This window comes from Colletotrichum orchidophilum (genome assembly GCF_001831195.1).
Source record: "Colletotrichum orchidophilum strain IMI 309357 chromosome Unknown Scaffold_30.1, whole genome shotgun sequence".
Lineage (NCBI taxonomy): Eukaryota > Fungi > Ascomycota > Sordariomycetes > Glomerellales > Glomerellaceae > Colletotrichum > Colletotrichum orchidophilum.
Window position 1 is genome coordinate 83,994 of NW_019172986.1, and position 17,613 is coordinate 101,606.

A 17,613-nucleotide genomic window follows, 5' to 3' on the forward strand; every position below is an offset into this window, starting at 1 on the left:
TGCTTCTATCTGACTCGGCAAGGCTAAACTTCTCCTTCTCTTTCGTTCCGATTTGTCTCATTCTACTTCCTCTAGCTGCAGCGTCTTTGATGAAAAAACAACACTCATCTTATTTGTTTTGTCTACTCCCTGTGTCCCTTGGCCCATTCTCTAAGTACGTTCTTCTTCAGCTTGCCCGTGCTAGTCTTGGGAAGCTCATCAACTACTTCAACCTCCCGAGGCACCATGAACTTGGATATGTTACTCTGGTGCTTCGCCCACGAAATCAGGTCCTCCCCCTTCAAGCTCTTGCCTTCTTTGACAGTCACGTAGGCTTTCGGACGCTCACCCCAGTGAGAATCAGGCACCGCCACTACGGCCGCTTCCAAGAGATTGGGGTGTTGCACGAGCATGCCCTCGAGAGCCACCGAAGAGATATTCTCGCCGCCTGGTCCTTCGTCAGTACAATGATAAGCGCGACAGCTCGAAAGGCAAACGCGTACCTGAAATGATAATATCCTTTGCTCTGTCGAGAATTTGAGCCGATCCGTCGGGATGCCAGACTGCCAGATCCCCAGAATGCAGCGCACCGCCATCAAACAATTTCTTGGTAGCTTCGGCATCCTTCAAATACTCCTTAGCACAGATGTTTCCGAAGAACACAATCTCGCCGATTTCTTTGCCGTCCTTTGCGACATCAATGAGAACCCCTTCCGGTTGGTCTATCTTGATGATGCGAATGAGAAGGCTCGTCACGAAGCCATGACCTTGTCGAGCCATTCTGGCGTATTTTTCATTCGTTGGGAGGGTCTCCCATGATGGCATATGATAGCCTTTGGTGATGGGACCATAGGTCTCCGTCATGCCATATACGTGGACGGGAAAGAGGTTGAGGTTTGTCTAATTACGTCAACAACGTTTCGACAAGCCTCGGGAAACAGCATCAGCGGCACTCACCATCTGCTCAAATAAGTGTGCACTTGGTGGACTAGCAGCCACAGTCACCCGTACTTCCTGAGGCAATTTCTCGGCCTCTTTCGCTGAGCACAACATGGTGTTGACTGTCGGAGCTGCCTGCATGCGAAGCACCTTGTCAGCGAACCGCTTTCCCCGAGCTGCAAGAGAGACAACTGACGTTGAAGTGTGTGATGCCTTCTTCCTTGAGAAGTTTCCAGATGAGAGGATAGTCGATCTTTCTCAAACACACATGCGTGCCACGAACGGCCGTCACTGCCCAGGGGAACCTACGGTGTGTCAGTAGGTTCGAAAAAGACCGAAGAACACGATACTAAGGGTCAGGGGTTCTTACGTCCAACCAACGGCGTGGAACCTTGACAGAGTTAGCAGATCACCCTAAACAACCTATAACAATATACCTACATTGGTAAGGTCCACAACTAGATGGTTGGAATCCATAATCAGCGATGGCTAGCAGGCAAGGGTAGCTCTTGCTCGTCACGTACATATTTACAACGGCCGCTGTGATAGTTCAGTCCTGATTCGATGACGTTTCCGACAGCTACAGACAAGGATGCTCAGCGCGATTTCATAGGTAGACAAAGGTGTCAGATCAGTTTACGGGTCACTTACCGGCTAGATAGGCTCCCCGGTGTGTGTAGATCACGCCCTTGGGCCGACTCGTAGTTCCTGAGGTGAACGGGATCGCAAGAACGTCATCTTCATTACCGCACTGTGAGTGAAGGCCAGCCCAACCCTCACCGTGTTGCTGGTCATACTGCAGGCCCTCCAAGACAGCATCATCAAAGGGGCCACTTAAAGCGCCCTCCGTGAAGTCGGTATCGGTGTCAATAATCAGGGGAACTTTGGGGTGCTTTGCCTTGAATTCATCAAGGAGGTGGACAAACTCCTGGTCCACGATGATGGAGTCGACCTCGGCAAAGTCGAATATGTAGGTGATGTCATCCGGCTTCAATCTGTAATTGACACCCACATTAACCCCACCGGCGGCTGCAATGCCAAAGATGGACTCGAGAAAGGCGGGAGTATTGGGCGCGAGGATTCCAACCCTCTTGAAGCCATGTTTCTTGAGGTAATAAGCAAGGCCGCGCGCTCTGTCTGCAAACTCTATGTAAGACCGTCGCAGTGTTCGGCCGTTGGCTGTGACGTGGAAGATGGCTTCAGCATCGGGCTCTATCGCGGCGGCACGCTCGAGAAAGAAGGTTGGGGAAAGCTGATGTATGTGGTGCTTCGGACGAGGCTCATCTTTTTGGGCCGTGGAGGACGAGAGGAGGTGTCCGAGGATGTTCTTGAGACGAGATGGAGGGCTCGACATGACTACTGGTGACTGGAAGAGCTTTTTCTTCTACAGAATCGGGGGCAGAGACGCAGAAGTCAAGGTCAAAATTGTCAAAGTTTGCGACCCGGGTATGATGTTTATGCCTTGTACGAGGGTTGGCGGTCACGGGACATGTATGTAGATGAGGAGGAAATAGTGAGTGAGAGGAAGACGGCTTTAATCCTGCAATTGGAAGCCAGCCATTCTGTCTACCAGCCACATTCCCCTTCCACTTACCCGATCCCCGAGCCTGGCCCAGCTGTCCTTGCTGGCATACCCCAATTGTCCAGCTTTTTTGAGACACTTGAGGGACCGAACCCGACAGCTCCAGCTCCAGCTCCTGGTTAAGCCCGGCTGTCCTCGGTACCTTAGGAAATTACCCCACACTTGGCGACTGTGCTCCACGTCAGGTTCAAGCTCCCAGGCAAGTTGGGGTACCCGCGCTAGACTGCGATAGGTCGATGTACTATTGTATAAGCAGATCTCACAGAGAGGCAAATAGGCCCACGCCGTGGCGTGAAAGGAGCACGCCGTAAGGTCAGGTAAGGTACTACGAGGAAGGGACCCACTGCACTTAACAGAAAGTCGCGTCGCTGTGCCACCGTGCTGTAAGGCAAGGTAGCCTTGCGCGACCAAGAAAGTGCAGCGCGAAGTGCCAACGCCCGAAATTTTATCACCGACAACAACGGGACCTCCTCGAAGCACCACCGTCTCAATCCTTCCCACCTACCCATCTCGAGCATCAGTCATTCGAGTCGCACGTCACCTCCTCACATCTTCCGTCTCGAGGAGACCTTTCTCTGCGACGGTCTTACGACGACACCAACCGATATTTGTCTCGACGTTTCGACCTCTCGCGAGCAATCATGGCAGCTATGTGAGTGCCCGCCCACCCCCAGCTCCTTCTTTCGCACAAATCCCACACCCATCGAGTCGCCCAGAAATCATGCATTGCTTACGATAGATCCATTCTGTCATCGCGCGCACTTGTTTCCTCCCTGACGTTCCCATCATGCAATAACTGACGAGATACCCCCTCAAAGAGAGAGCTTCGACAGCATCTACTTGGACCTCTCCAAGGAGAGCGGCAAGTGCAGATTTGCTGAGAGCGGTCTCGGTTGGAAGCCGTCTGGCGGCGGCGACACTTTCACTCTCGATCACAGCACAATTGCTTCGGCGCAGTGGAGTCGAGCTGCCAAGGGCTACGAGATCAAGATCCTAAACCGAGACTCGCGCATAATCCAGCTCGATGGGTTCCAACAAGAGGTAATGAAGCGCGCGCAAGTCGACCGATTACAAAAGAATGGAAGCTGACCTTTTGTCTGGGTGAAGGACTACGAGCGTCTTGCCAAACTCTTCAAGAACTGGTACAGCACCGCCCTCGAGAACAGGGAGCACGCCTTGAGGGGATGGAACTGGGGCAAGGCCGACTTCGGAAAGGCTGAGTTGTCTTTCAACGTCCAAAACCGCCCTGCGTTCGAAATTCCCTACTCCGAAATCTCAAACACCAACTTGGCGGGTCGTAACGAAGTCGCGGTCGAATTCTCAGCTCCAACGGACAAGAACGACACCGGCACCAATGGCCACTTGGGCGGTGCGCGTGGAAAGGGCAAGAAGGCGGGTGCCGGCAAGGATCAGCTTGTCGAGATGCGCTTCTACATTCCCGGAACCGTCAAGAAGGAAGTGGAGGGCGACGAGGCTGGCAGCGACGCCGGCGAAGAGGAGAAGAACGCTGTCACCCTGTTCTACGATACCCTGATGGAGAAGGCCGAAATTGGCGAGACCGCGGGCGATACTATCGCCACGTTCCTGGACATTCTCCATCTCACACCCAGGTATGTACACAAAGCCACGGCTAGTCATAGCTCGGTAGCTTCTGACACCTCCACAGAGGTCGCTTCGACATCGATATGTACGATGCGTCTTTCCGTCTCCGTGGTAAGACGTACGACTACAAGATCCAGTACGACGCCATCAAGAAGTTCATGGTGCTTCCCAAGCCAGACGAAACCCATGTGCTTCTTTGCGTTGGCCTGGACCCGCCCCTGCGCCAGGGTCAGACAAGATACCCGTTCATCGTCATGCAGTTCAAGAAGGACGAGGAGGTGACGATCGATCTTAATCTCACCGAAGAGCAAATAGACGAGCGGTACAAGGACAGACTCCAGCCTCACTACGAGCAGCCTCTTCACCAAGTCATCACCTACATCTTCCGCGGACTTGCTAACAAGAAGATTACAACACCCGCCAAGGACTTCCAGACGTAAGTGTCTCTCGCCACCGATGCGACAGAACCTGTGCTAACATCTTCCCAGCCACCGTAACCAGTTCGGTATCAAATGCTCCATCAAGGCCAGCGAAGGTTTCCTGTACTGTTTGGAGAAGGCCTTCATGTTCGTACCCAAACCTGCGACGTACATTGCCTACGAGCAAACAGCATCCATCACATTCTCTCGTGTCGGCGGTGCCGTTTCTGCGCTGTCAACTTTTGATATCACCGTGCAGATGAAGAACGGCGCTGGCTCATCACAATTCAGCAACATCAACCGCGAGGATCTCAAGGGACTTGAGGAGTTCTTCAGACTGAAGGGTCTGCGCGTTAAGAACGAGATCGACGAAGAGTCCAACTTGATTGCCGCAGCCATGCGTGACCAAGCCATGGACGACTCGGAAGAAGAGGTCGTTGGCGCCGCCAAGGCGGACCGTGGTTCGGCCGACGAAGACGAAGAGAGCGTCGACGAGGATTTCAACGCCGAGAGCGAGAGTGACGTTGCTGAAGAGTTTGACAGTGACCATGAGAGTTCGGGTTCAGGCAGCCAGGAGAGTGACGTGGACAACGACGACGGTGATGATGGCGGGGATGACGAAGAAGAGGAAGAGGAGAGGCCCAAGAAGAAGAAGAAGACGGGCTGACCGCCCTCTCCCGACTTTTGGGTTTGTGTATCGCATGGGGTGAGAGGCTGTTGGGCGTTTTTACTTTGGGCGTCGGATGAAATGTAACACTACGATTATCTACTTCGACATTGGCCGACAGGGCGTCGCGGAGCCGAAGCAAAAGAGGTTAATTTTTTTTTTGGAAGAGACCTCGAGAGTTGTCTTTTTGCAATACCACAAATCTGCAGTGCGCTTGCAACACAGGATCGCGTGACTTTTACCCAACCTACCTAGGCGCCTTACCATGTGCGAGTGGGGTCCCTGTAAGCTTGCCCAAACGCCAATGAGTCAACAGATGCCACACGAAGACGCATACACACCATTTTTGCAGTCCGCAGCCGTCCACTCCAAGTCGTTTTCAGTACCTTACCTTGGCGCAGCGTTAACGAGCAACACCTGGCCCCACCACCCCTACGTACAAAAACCATGGACGAACCAGTCTCCGTACCAGGCTCGACAGCGACGATGCCCCGTCTCGGCCTCGGCGTCTACCAACTCAGGGGGGAAGAGTGCTTCGCGGCCTGCCTGGCGGGGTTGGAGGCCGGGTACCGGCACGTCGACACCGCGCAGCTGTATGGGAACGAGGCGGAGGTTGGTAGGGCGGTTGGGGTGTATTTGCGACGACAGCGGCAGCGGGAATCATCTCGATGCGATGACGCCCGTGCTGAAGGGGTCGGGAGGCAGGACGTGTTCTTGACGACCAAGGTTGGAAGGTGGGAGGGCAGCGCGGAGAAGATGTATAGGATTGCTTTACGGAGCGTGTTGAAGGTCGCTGGTGATGGTGGTGCCGGGGCTGGAGACGGGGAGGGGGAGGGGTACGTTGACCTGGTTCTCGTGCATCGTCCCGTCGAGCGGTGGAGGGAGATTTGGAGCGTGTTGAAGAGATTGGGGAGTGAAGGGCGGGCGAGGGCGATTGGGGTGAGTAATTTTGGGATCGAGGCGTTGGAGGAGATGAAGCGTGATGGTGGTGGTGGGGGGTTGCCGTGTGTGAATCAGATTGAGGTGAGTTCTTTCCCGCCCGGTCGGTGTCTTGGTTATGTGTGTGATTCGGAGGATTGCGTTTGCTGGATGGGACGGTAGAAGTGTGAGGCCAGTGACAGACGCTGACCGAGTGTGGGGTGAGGACAGCTTCATCCGTGGTGTCAGCAGCGCCGGCTAGTCGGCTACTGTCAGAGAAACGGCATCGTCGTGCAGGCGTACAGTCCGCTGGCGCGGGGCCGACGGATGGCGGATCCGGTGTTGATAAAAGTTGTGGAGCGGGTCCGGCGCCGTGTACTTGTACGGGCGGCGGCGGACAACCACCACTACGACCCACATGAGACGGCAGAAGCGGGTTCGGAGGTCACGGCGGCGCAGGTGCTGATCCGCTGGTCTCTGCAAAGGGGTTTCGTGCCGCTTCCCAAGAGCGGTGGCGCGGACCGGGTCAGAGAGAACGCAGATGTCTTTTGGTTCCGGCTTGACGGGGTGGAGATGGACATGTTGGATGGGTTGGATTTAGGGGCCGCCGGGGCGCTGTTTCCTGCGAATCTGAGTTGACCAAGCTGCTTTGCCCACGTTGGGAACTACCTTGGATTGAGGTAGCATGTAGAGACTAGTTGTCGGCGAAATGTTACTAATGCAGTGGCCATTGAGTTCTGGATATGTGACAGGGCAGTTGGTTTGCTTAGCTGCAAAAAATTGTTTCCTCTTTCTTATCACCATTGAACAGACATCCAAAGAGTCTGTCCCATCCATGACGAAGGGTGCCCGCCCCATGCGAACAGCGCCTCCCAGCGGCCGGGTCAGCGCGGAAGGTTCGCCGAGACCCGAACAGGGACCTTGTTCAGTCGCGGCTGGTGGCGCCTGAGGTGAGTGGTGGGTGGTGGGTGGTGGAACCACTGCAATTCCAGGGCAGCCAGTTGCCAGCTTCACCTGGAATCTTCGATGCCATCCCACCTCGCACTGGGGGCCAGTTAAAGCAGTGACCTGCCTGCTTGCAGCTGGGGTAAAAGATCGTTAACAAACAAAACCATCGACAAACGTCTCTGTCCATCGCCCTGCAAGCGCTTGATTTTGTTTTCAATGACTTAAAATTCCTTCGCTTCCGCCCCTCACCATCGTCCATTCAGATTTCAATTTCGTCGTATCCAACTTCGAGAGACGGCAACCATGAGCGATGGCAGCTTTCACCGTCCCTTGCGAGGCGGCTGCCACTGTGGGCGCAACCGTTACATCATCGACGTCCCGGAAGGCACCACCGAGAAAGCGCAGGTGCTCTTCTACACAGACTCAAAGCACAGTAAGTCGCTTCGTCTCGCCAATTTCTTGCGATGTGCATGGCTAGATCTTCTCAAACAAGCCCGCCATGCATATCAACGGCCATGACTTACCTTGCAAAGAGCGGGAGCTCCGCTAACACAATGGTCTGATGCGCAGGAGTCCCTCTCGCAACCCCACTAGCCGCCATGATCCGAGTGCCACTCTCGTGCTATCACAGCTCAACCCATGCCCTCCACCCGGACGAGAGGCACTCCATGATCCGCCACGTCTACGAATCACTCTCCCACCACCCCTCGAAACGAAACTTTTGCGGCTTCTGCGGCACCCCGCTGTCCTACTGGACCGAAAGGCCCCCAACCGAGGCGAACTTCATCCACCTGACCCTTGCGAGCCTGCGAGACGAAGACCTACGAGATCTGGAAGAATGGGGGTTGATTCCAGAGTTTGAAGAGCCGGAAGGGCAGCCCGCTTTTCCGACAACAACTACGGTAGTTGGAAGGGAAACCCGAGGCGTACCTTGGTTCGAGGGCATGATCGAGGGCACCCGTTTGGGCAACCTGCGTCACAGCCAGGTTGTTGATCACGGCAAGGACGTAAAGATTAGAGTTGAGTGGGAAATTACGGAGTGGACCGATGGAGACGATGCCAGCGACGTCGCTCCAGCAGCGGATGGCGATGTTGACATGACGACGAATCATCCCGGAAAACGCAAAATGAACGACCGAGAAGATGAGGATGCGGCCGTCGACGGCATGCATTGAGCATTGCCCATGTCGTGCATTACAGCGGCGGGATCGGTCGTAACGAGTCCAGGGTTGCCTTGAGCTGGGCCGGCTCACCTTCGTCCCGGCTTCCGTACACCTCAGTGAGGCTGTGGATAGAGTCTCCAAGACATTGACTTTGTTTCTGGCGCGGACTTTGTAACATCAGCCTTGAGTAAGATACCGCAACGCCGTGGTAACCCAAAAGGACGATACTTTTGAATGTGCGTGTGTGAGAGCATGTGTTCTGTGGCAGGCATGACAGGAAATGGGTCATGGTTCGGAGGAGACGCGCAAGCATGGGCTATACTGACTGCGGCGCCCACGATGATTACAGTCAAGTAGCCATAAAAGCGACAATTTGCGTCACATGCCCTAGTACCTTGATGAAAGATGATAAAGCTCCGATGATTTCCCAGGAGTCGTGTTCTTGTGCCTGGTGAGCTTCCGGTGCCTGGGCCGAAGGGTCGTTGGCTCGAAATTAAGGCCCCGCCAGCCGGGCAGACGGCTTCGTGAACCGAAAATGAGTAGACGTAAAAGCATCGCATCATGATCACCTTGACAGCCCAAATAAGACACCTGTCTTTCAAGCAGCGACGACAAGTCGGTGGTTCTTCATGTGATACGGCGGGTTGTAAGCCGCGCAAACTAAGACGATTACACTGGGGCTGGCGGTCTTGGAGGGGCGCAATTGGATTTCGAGCCAGACGCAGCTGTTCGCAATGTCGTATCTGTACATAGACTGCGTGAGAGTAGCGCTAGAGGGAGCAAGACATACCGGGAAAAGGCTCCAGGTAATAACAGGTCTTCTGAAGTCAAGATGTCGTCTATATCAGAGTCCTGTTATGAAGCTGAGGACAAGAATGCGCTTGAACGGTGCGGAGATGATGGGACGATAGCCGGAGTTGGAGAAGCTTACTATAGCGACATTGGACGAGCCTGATGCAGAGGGAGGTGGGAGGGAGGCTCTCCCGTCCGACATCCGCTCAACCAAAGCGACGGGGGTATATTAACAATTGAGACTGGAGGTGGCCAAAGCAGGGGGAATCGTGGTGGTAGCAGTTGGTTACCCGTCATCTGGAAGGCGAGAAGACCTCGGGAGGATTCCTCGTGGCCATCGTCGGTCGCCTTATGCTAACGATTGCGTAGGACGAGACCTTGCAGAGTGTGTCAAGCACGTCTGCTGCCAGCCGGCCTTGAGGGAGCAATCGAGTCGAGCTAACGGCCGGCGGAATTGAGCCGTCACCGAAGTTTTGGCGACAGCGTTTGGTGATATGCATGCCGCCGCCACCCAGTGTGCGCATGTGTATCCAGACAAGTATGTTTACGCAATTTCTGTGTGGTATGGAAGGACAGGGTCGTGCGCGGGCTCCAGAAGTTGTGACTACTCCACGATTGCGCTTGTACCGAATACAGACAAGTGCCCAATCAGATGGGCTCGGAGATCGTCAGGTGAGGGATCGAGGTTTGTTTGTGTTTCGAATTGGCTCTTGGAGCTGGTAAGATGAGCTGGGCAGAAGAAAGGGCATGTTTTGACGGAAAGACGGGCCGTCGTGTGCTCTCCGGGAAGCGGCGGAGGGGAGGGAAATGGGGGGACTTGGGAAAAAGGGGACCCCACGGCGGGGTAATGGAAGGCGCCCCTGGCCTACACGTGTAGGGGTAGGTGGCAGATGCACGTTGTGAGGTCCCCCCTTGTTGGGTCACTTGGGTGTAACTGGTGTGTCGGGTCGAAGAAACCGCAAGAAGCAGATAGTTAGCTTACTTGCCCACCTTATTTTACCTCTAAACTCTCAGAAGGAGGCATCATGACGAGAGCGCACCTACACAACTGTACATCTTCTCTCCTGCGTGCTATGTCTGAGGGCTGGGTCACACAATGTCACTTTTTTAGCGGCAGCTGCCGTGAACTTACCTCAGACCTCTCCAATTCCACCTGCTGCTGACTCCAGCGAATGGATCCTGACGATGCGCTTCTTTTCGGTATCCCATGCACGCTCTGCTGCGGAATAAATCCCCGCGCCATCTGGGTGACGGGATACATCGCACGAGTTAGAGGCTCTCGGCGGCCAAAGATACCTCACGTCGGACGCCTCACCTCTGCCAGCTTGTCAGATCACGCCTCCGACCCAACCCTCCAACGCCGACGCCAATGCCAGTGCCAACCCCAACCCCAACACCATCCATCTTCGGGCCTTGTTCTAGTCAGTCCTAGCTTTTCGGTCACGACGGTCCGATATTGGAGGCGTCCTGGGTGCCAGATTGACGCAGGCACTACTACCAGGACGTCCTCTCGTCCCGTGTCGTTGTCTAATGTGGTCTGTACCTTGGACACGATGCGGGTGTTTGTCCCATAATTTTTCTTCCCTGTACGGTCCGTATCTTGAGGTAGTTTACGGAGTACTATACTCGAGTAATCCTTGCAGCTGGTTACCTTCATTTTTGCCTAAACCTACCAAGGACAACCGAGTACCCCGTCCATCCCAGAGTCACAATGCCATTGTAATTGCACCGCTCTGCTTCCTTCCGTCTTTTGGCATCTTATAAGTATCACGGTAGCACCTTACTTCCCGTCTGTACGATCCCCTCTTGCTCTCTCTCCTCTCTCTGTCGCCTTCTTCCACATCTCAACTCGATCTTGAACCTCTTCCGACTATTATCAAGTAGTTCGTCTTTTATCGGGGTAAAACACCCACTCTCCGCCCGGCCCATCACCATCCCACCGTCAAGCCCGTCGAGTCCCCTCCATCCGTCAGTCTTCACATAGCTAGCTACCTTACCTGACAATACCGCCAATTCTGGGATTCGCAATACCAGTTCTCTCTACGGCAGCACACCACTTTTCAAACCGCCCATCATGTCTCTTCCAAACGACTTCCTCTGGGGCTTTGCCACCGCATCGTACGTATTCCATCCCATCATCAAACCGGCTCGGCCCATCCCCAAAACCCTGGCTGTTATCACCATGCATACTCGCGCCCTCTTCCGCCGACATCCCGATTCGGACGACTAACAAGCATCCTCCCACCACACTTCGCCCTCCTCCCTCCGTCTTTCCCGTCCAGCCTACAAATTCCACTTCCCCTCCAACCTGCCCCCACTCTCACCTTTCCCTTCTCCCCTCACCCATTAGCGAGCACGACAACACGGCATGCGAGACCCCTGCTGACCCTATCTGTCCACCGCTACAGTTACCAGGTTGAGGGTGCCGCCGAAAAGGACGGCCGTGGCCCTTCCATCTGGGACACATTCTGTGCCATTCCCGGCAAGATTGCCGATGGCAGCTCCGGTGTCGTTGCCTGCGATTCCTACAACCGCACTGCCGAGGACATTGCTCTGCTCAAGTCCGTCGGCGCAAATACCTACCGCTTTTCCCTTGCCTGGTCGAGAATCATCCCTGTCGGTGGTCGCAATGACCCCATCAACCAGGCCGGACTTGATCATTACATCAAATTCGTCGACGACCTCCTCGAGGCTGGCATCACCCCCTTCATCACCCTCTTCCACTGGGATCTTCCCGATGGACTCGACAAGCGCTACGGCGGTCTCCTGAACCGTGACGAGTTCCCTCTCGACTTTGAACACTACGCTCGCATCGTCTTCAAGGCTATTCCCAAGTGCAAGAATTGGATCACCTTCAACGAGCCTTGGTGTTCCTCCATTCTCGGCTACAGCAGCGGCTTTTTCGCCCCCGGTCACACCTCGGACCGCAGCAAATCTGCCGTTGGTGACTCTGCCCGCGAGCCCTGGATCGTCGGCCACAACCTGCTGGTCGCCCACGGCCGCGCAGTCAAGGTCTACCGCGATGAGTTCAAGCCCACCAATGGTGGCCAGATCGGCATCACTCTCAATGGCGACGCCACTTACCCATGGGATCCTGAGGACCCTGAGGACGTCGAGGCCTCCGACCGCAAGATCGAGTTCGCCATCTCCTGGTTTGCTGACCCAATCTACTTTGGCAAGTACCCTGACTCCATGCTCAAGCAGCTTGGCGACCGACTGCCCGAGTTTACAACCGAGGAGCTCGCCCTTGTCAAGGGATCCAACGACTTCTATGGCATGAACCACTACACGGCCAATTATATCAAGCACAAGACCACCCCTCCCGAAGAGGACGACTTCCTCGGCAACCTAGAGACCCTCTTCGAATCCAAGAGCGGCGAAAACATTGGTGAAGAGACTCAGTCCTTCTGGCTGCGCCCCAACCCCCAGGGCTTCCACAACCTCCTTGTCTGGCTCTCCAAGCGCTACGGGTACCCGCCCATCTACGTCACAGAAAACGGCACCTCCCTCAAGGGCGAGAACGACATGCCACTCGAGCAGATTCTCGAGGATGACTTCCGTGTCAAGTACTTTGACGGCTACGTCAAGGCCATGGCCGACGCCCATGAGAAGGACGGTGTCAACGTCAAGGGCTACATGGCGTGGTCCCTGATGGACAATTTTGAGTGGGCCGAAGGCTATGAGACCCGTTTCGGCGTCACCTTTGTCGACTACGAGAACGATCAGAAGAGATATCCCAAGAAGAGCGCCAAGAGCCTCAAGCCTCTCTTCGATAGCCTCATCAAGAAGGCCTAAGCATCTTTCTCTTTGGTTGATTGACGATGCATAGAAAGAGGAGGTTGAACTACGAGGGTATCCATTTGGATTGGATATGCATATCATTTATGAAAATGTACAGAGAGCACTGAGCTGCCAACGATGATATATGAAGTTGCTTTTGTTACGATCCGCCATATAGTTCGGACATGAATTACCGAAATGAGAAGGACTTGAAACCCTGTCATTGTTTATGACGTGAACCTGTTATCACTAGGCATGAGCATGGTCCCGTGGAAGGGTCCTTGCCTTATCCTATGACTGCCGGCTAAAGTTCATGTTGCCGGTGACAAGACCTTTGCCTACTATACATATTATCCATAGTTGCTGTGGATAGCCACTGTATCAGCGGGCTTGCTGAGATCGCACTTTAAAGCCTTGTTCTTTTCGACGCGACTCTCGTAAGAAGGGTCTGCGCGCGCTAGGAGTTTTTTTTCATAAGGGCGTAAGGCATTGCCGTAGTCGCAACTAGCTAAGCCTGCGTGTAAAAGAAGTCACAGAAGGAGCAGGCCGAAACCTTTTGTACAGGCCATTTGGACTAGGTCGGGTCGAGCAAGAAGCGCTGGCCATATTGAACGTTCAAGTAAGCCGGAACATGATGGGGACGAAGAAGAGGGAGACTGGATATGGGGAAGAAGGAAACTTGAGACGGAAAATAAGGCGACAAGACATTGAGAATGGCGGGAGTGCGGCGAAGAATTGTCTAGATCCTAGTGTCTCACGACGAGAAGAGGTTGAAGGTACCCTCACTCGGACTACGCAAAGGCTCCCATGTTCTCTCACAACACTTGCCAGAATTGAAAGTGATCAAGAACTGCTCCCCATTGCTTTCATCATGCAGATAGATGAACCGGCACCTGGATGTAGGTTGCCTCCGTCTTATGCCAGGGGTTGTAGAATCTTAGGATCACATCCTTGCCACTTCTTCCTCAGACGTGTGTGATACAACGTGCCCACATCTTCACGTGGACTATTTTGCACAACCCCGGAAAGATACGTCATTGATAGTAAAAATGGACTCGAGTCCAAATCGCAGTCATGACCTTATTCGTTCTTCGAGGTTGAAGGCCAAAAGTGTCCTGGGGGCCTAAACTCGACGAGTCGACGTGCTCCTCTGGCCTACATCTTGAGTTCTCATGTTCTTGACTACAATTTCCTGTAGCTTTAGTTGGATTTCTCTTCCAGGCTCTGCTTGAACCCATGCCATCGTGAAATTCAAACCAAGACTCTCTCACATGTCCGGGTTTCCACGGTTCAATGAAAACCCATTCTTCTGGCAGTCCTCTTCCATGTCCATCTGTAGCTTGGCTATAAGCTCCGGGCTCAAGAGGCTTCTCCAGGTGAAGACTTGGTCGCCCGACGATGTCGGCCTCTTACCTCCCCTGGAAGCATATGGCTTATACGATAGTTCCAGGGCTTCTAGCTTCTCTTCTTCCCAAATAGCCAGTCCCAGCTGACGGTACGGCCAGAACGGCACTCCACGGACGGGTGAATACGGATTCTTCAAGAGTCTGACCACGTAGAACGTCCAACATGGTGGTTGGTGCTTTGAAAGCTCCTCTTGTGACCATCTGGGGTCTATTACTCCTAGCAAAACTGGGTCTTGCCACTTCTCTGCGGAATCGTAGCCTGGAGGAGGGGCCGGGAGCCGCCGAAGGTCTGGCGAGAAAACGGGGCCGCCTTGGACACGTTCGACAAAGTCTGCAACGGTGAGAAACTCCTCCCTCTGCCAGGTCCAGCCTTCAAAGAGAGCGTCGGGAGTAATTTCTCGTTGGCTGTCTTCCAGGGTACAGTCCAAGCGGCCATCGGAAGCTGCGACCTTTACGTCGAACAGCAGCTGTAATCTCCAGAACCCGCGCATCACGCGCTGCTCCTCCATCCAGCAAGACGGTCCGATGGGCTGTAGCTCGTACGGCTTTCCGCTGGGATTCTGGCGCCATGGCTTTTCACGACCAGCGCCCCAAGCGAAGGGGCATTCGAGGTGAGCCGGGGTGACTGAGGACCATCGGCTACGGTAGTATTCCAGGCATGCCCACGCCAGGCAGCAGATGCGTCTTGCGGTCAATAGAATGCCCCGAAAGAGCTGAGGATGTTGGCCTCGAAGCGAGCTCGCGAGATTCGGTGCGGCTGAGGTGACAGACGGAGCCGAGCCGCCTTGGCAGTTGGTGTACTTTCTAACAAAGTCCTGGAGCGACGATGCCGGTGGGTGTCTCTGGGTTGAGGTGCGGATGAGGCTGACAAGACGGATCAGCTCGACCACGTGGGGTGACATGGTCCCTGAAAATACATAATCAAGAGCCTTCGGTCCTACTTCTGAGGACGCAAAGACGCGAGACGCAGCCGGGCTAGCCACGACGAGGTGGTAGATTGATCGGAGGTCAGTGATGGAGAAAATAATCCGTTCGAGGATCTCAGCTGGGAGGTGGTCGAGATTGGCAGTTGCCGTTGATCGAGATGACATGGCGAGAATAAGTCAGAGTCTCTATGTTGAAGAAGCCAAGACTGCAATGCAGGTTGAATGGGATCGACCTCGAACTCAGTTGCCAGGATTCGGGTTTAAACCAATTATGAGTATTTTGTTGATAGGGTTGCGACACCAGAAAGGGTCTGATCATCTGATAAGGTCCAAATTTCACCTGCGGCACAGCACTCCAGCTCAGCAGCGCTGAGTGCGTCCCGAGATGGACCGGCTCACAATCTCGACGATCCAAGTATGGAAAGCACAAAGTAGTATACGAGGTTAGTACATGTCAGGGTAGCGTATGGGGTAACATCATGACCTACATTAACGGGAAGTGGAGCTTTTATGAGAGGGGGTCAAGAGACGTCGTGAGTACGTCGAGTCTTTAAACGAGACAGACCACCTTTTCCTCTCCTCTATTCACATTTCTGGTTCACGTTGACCTTTGACTACACTCTAGGCCACTATGTGACAAGATATCATGCCCCAGAAATAGTCTTGACAAGCACCGGATCACTCCCGTCCCTGCCCTCGGCGCCCTTCTTCTCGTGGTCTCTCTCGCCAATCGACGTATCAGACGACCGATCCCCCTCTTCCTCTTCCCTCCGTTGCCCCGTCCCACTCGCCACATCTGGCCCGACACTACGATCCTCCTCCTCATCCCCCGTCCCATCGCCCTCAGCCTTCGCGGCCCGCCTCAAGTACCACTTGAAGACATACACCAAAATCTGCGCCATAAAGACCTGCTCAATAGTGTACAACAACACCGGGATCTGAATCAGCGCCCTGGTCAAGTCGTCCGACTGCGTCCACATGGCCGTCGCGAGGGGGATGCCCAACGACGTTGTCTTGGCCGCGCCGCAGAAGCAAACGGCGATCATCTGCTCCCTCGGCAGCTGCCGCACCGTCACGGCGTGCCGCAGGAACCGCGGGGCGTAGCGGGCCCGGAGGAGGCGGGAGTCGGCGAGGCGGCGATTCACCGCGTTGCAGACTGCCAGGGGGGGCCGGGCGGCGTAGAAGCAGATGACGGTGAAGAGCGCGTAGAGCGCGACGTTCATGAAGACGTTGAAGATGATGGAAGGGTGGGGGGTCACGAAAAGGGCGCCTGTTTTGAAGGCTGCTGAGAAGGTTGTCCTACACATACGAGTCTCGTCAGTCGTACGGATCACAGAGGGCGGAGGGGGGTTGGGGTTGGGGTGAGGGGAGGGGGAAGGTAGTGAAAAAGGGGTAGGTAGCCGCCCTGGGAGAGGCAACTCACCAGACCAGCAAAATGAGACAAAACGTCGACACCTTGGCGAGGTAAAACGTTCTCAGCGCCCAATCGACCCTCTTTTCCCAAAACCACCTCACGAGCTGCCCCACGGCCAGCGGCAACAGCACGCTCAGCCCCAGTTGTTTCAGGACGTTGGCGTACATGGCGCCCAAGGTGCTCGGGTTAGCGGGCTGCCAGTCGGCGAACTCTGGCGTCTTGGGGATGAAGCCGTAGATGAGCCCCGGGGAGATGAAGCTGCCCAGGACGTTTCCGATGACGACCTCGATGATGGCGGCGGCGTCGTCGCCGCCCGAGGCGCGCGTCATGACCACGTTGGAGGCGATTGTCGTGGGCAGGCAGGAGGCGACGACCATGCCTACGATGATTGGGGTCGAGAGGGCGTTGTTGCGGAGGCCGCCGGCGGCGATGATGATGCGGACGATGACTTTTTGGGTTTCCGTGTTAGCCGCGTCAAGGTACAAATTGCATTTCTCTGTGCCCTAGCCCTGCGGTGCGCAGGTGAGTGGGCGGCGACGTACTTAGGAGTATCACGGGTATGACGATGAAGCTGATGCCCTGTACGATGATGTGCAGGCGCCAGTTGGCCACGTTCTGCCTCAGCTTCGCGTGGGAGAGCTGCAGCCCGCTAACGAGGAAGATGATGGCGATGCCGCCGTAGATGATGGAGTACTCGGACCGAATCGGTCCACCTCTAGCCGCGACATCTGTGGGATATCAGTCGTTAGTCAAAATATTCATCTTTCATCTTTACACACTCTCTCTCAGAGTCTCTCTCTCAGCGAGATACAAAGAGATTGTCATTATCCGCCAACTTACTCGGGAAGAAGTACGCAAACACGCAGCTGAGAGCGAACCCGATAACGAGCCATTGCGCCACGATGAGTTTAAAGATTTTGACCGCTTTTACCCTGACGCGGGCCCATCTTGTTGTTGCCGTCGTTGTCGTCGTCGTCATCGTCGTCGTCGGCGCAGACTGAAGCTTTGCGCTCTCGTCGCGGCCGTCCACGGGGCCGGCCATGGTTCCAAAACTCGCTCCCGAGGTTCAGGCCGAATG

General features: G+C 54.8%; 7 protein-coding genes across 7 annotated transcripts; 4 read left to right on the forward strand and 3 right to left on the reverse strand.

Moving 5' to 3' along the window:
* Positions 1 to 122: 122 nt before the first annotated feature.
* CORC01_04523 (AMP-binding enzyme) lies at positions 123 to 2,272 on the reverse strand (the record flags this gene model as incomplete). Its single annotated transcript, XM_022616170.1, has 8 exons — positions 123 to 427; positions 483 to 879; positions 937 to 1,053; positions 1,115 to 1,223; positions 1,289 to 1,309; positions 1,360 to 1,376; positions 1,443 to 1,498; positions 1,570 to 2,272. The coding sequence occupies 8 exons, from the start codon at positions 2,270 to 2,272 to the stop codon at positions 123 to 125; spliced, it is 1,725 nt and encodes a 574-aa protein (XP_022477259.1).
* A 584-nt stretch (positions 2,273 to 2,856) lies between these two features.
* CORC01_04524 (FACT complex subunit pob-3) lies at positions 2,857 to 5,188 on the forward strand (the record flags this gene model as incomplete). The annotated part of the gene is made up of 5 exons (XM_022616171.1): positions 2,857 to 3,152; positions 3,319 to 3,541; positions 3,608 to 4,110; positions 4,167 to 4,538; positions 4,591 to 5,188. Coding segments are annotated over 5 exons (1,992 nt in total), but the record flags the coding sequence as incomplete, so codon positions are not given.
* Positions 5,189 to 5,635: 447 nt separating this feature from the next.
* Positions 5,636 to 6,745, forward strand: CORC01_04525 (uncharacterized protein; the record flags this gene model as incomplete). The annotated part of the gene is made up of 2 exons (XM_022616172.1): positions 5,636 to 6,211; positions 6,338 to 6,745. The coding sequence occupies 2 exons, from the start codon at positions 5,636 to 5,638 to the stop codon at positions 6,743 to 6,745; spliced, it is 984 nt and encodes a 327-aa protein (XP_022477261.1).
* Positions 6,746 to 7,357: 612 nt separating this feature from the next.
* CORC01_04526 (uncharacterized protein) lies at positions 7,358 to 9,429 on the forward strand (the record flags this gene model as incomplete). The annotated part of the gene is made up of 3 exons (XM_022616173.1): positions 7,358 to 7,487; positions 7,625 to 8,211; positions 9,379 to 9,429. The coding sequence occupies 3 exons, from the start codon at positions 7,358 to 7,360 to the stop codon at positions 9,427 to 9,429; spliced, it is 768 nt and encodes a 255-aa protein (XP_022477262.1).
* Positions 9,430 to 11,083: 1,654 nt separating this feature from the next.
* On the forward strand, positions 11,084 to 12,804 carry CORC01_04527 (glycosyl hydrolase family 1; the record flags this gene model as incomplete). Its single annotated transcript, XM_022616174.1, has 2 exons — positions 11,084 to 11,127; positions 11,418 to 12,804. The coding sequence occupies 2 exons, from the start codon at positions 11,084 to 11,086 to the stop codon at positions 12,802 to 12,804; spliced, it is 1,431 nt and encodes a 476-aa protein (XP_022477263.1).
* A 1,252-nt stretch (positions 12,805 to 14,056) lies between these two features.
* Positions 14,057 to 15,286, reverse strand: CORC01_04528 (uncharacterized protein; the record flags this gene model as incomplete). The annotated part of the gene is made up of 1 exon (XM_022616175.1): positions 14,057 to 15,286. The coding sequence occupies one exon, from the start codon at positions 15,284 to 15,286 to the stop codon at positions 14,057 to 14,059; it is 1,230 nt and encodes a 409-aa protein (XP_022477264.1).
* Positions 15,287 to 15,765: 479 nt separating this feature from the next.
* Positions 15,766 to 17,577, reverse strand: CORC01_04529 (sodium/bile acid cotransporter; the record flags this gene model as incomplete). The annotated part of the gene is made up of 4 exons (XM_022616176.1): positions 15,766 to 16,420; positions 16,545 to 16,983; positions 17,078 to 17,263; positions 17,376 to 17,577. 4 exons carry the CDS (start codon positions 17,575 to 17,577, stop codon positions 15,766 to 15,768), a joined length of 1,482 nt encoding a protein of 493 aa, XP_022477265.1.
* Positions 17,578 to 17,613: the final 36 nt, after the last annotated feature.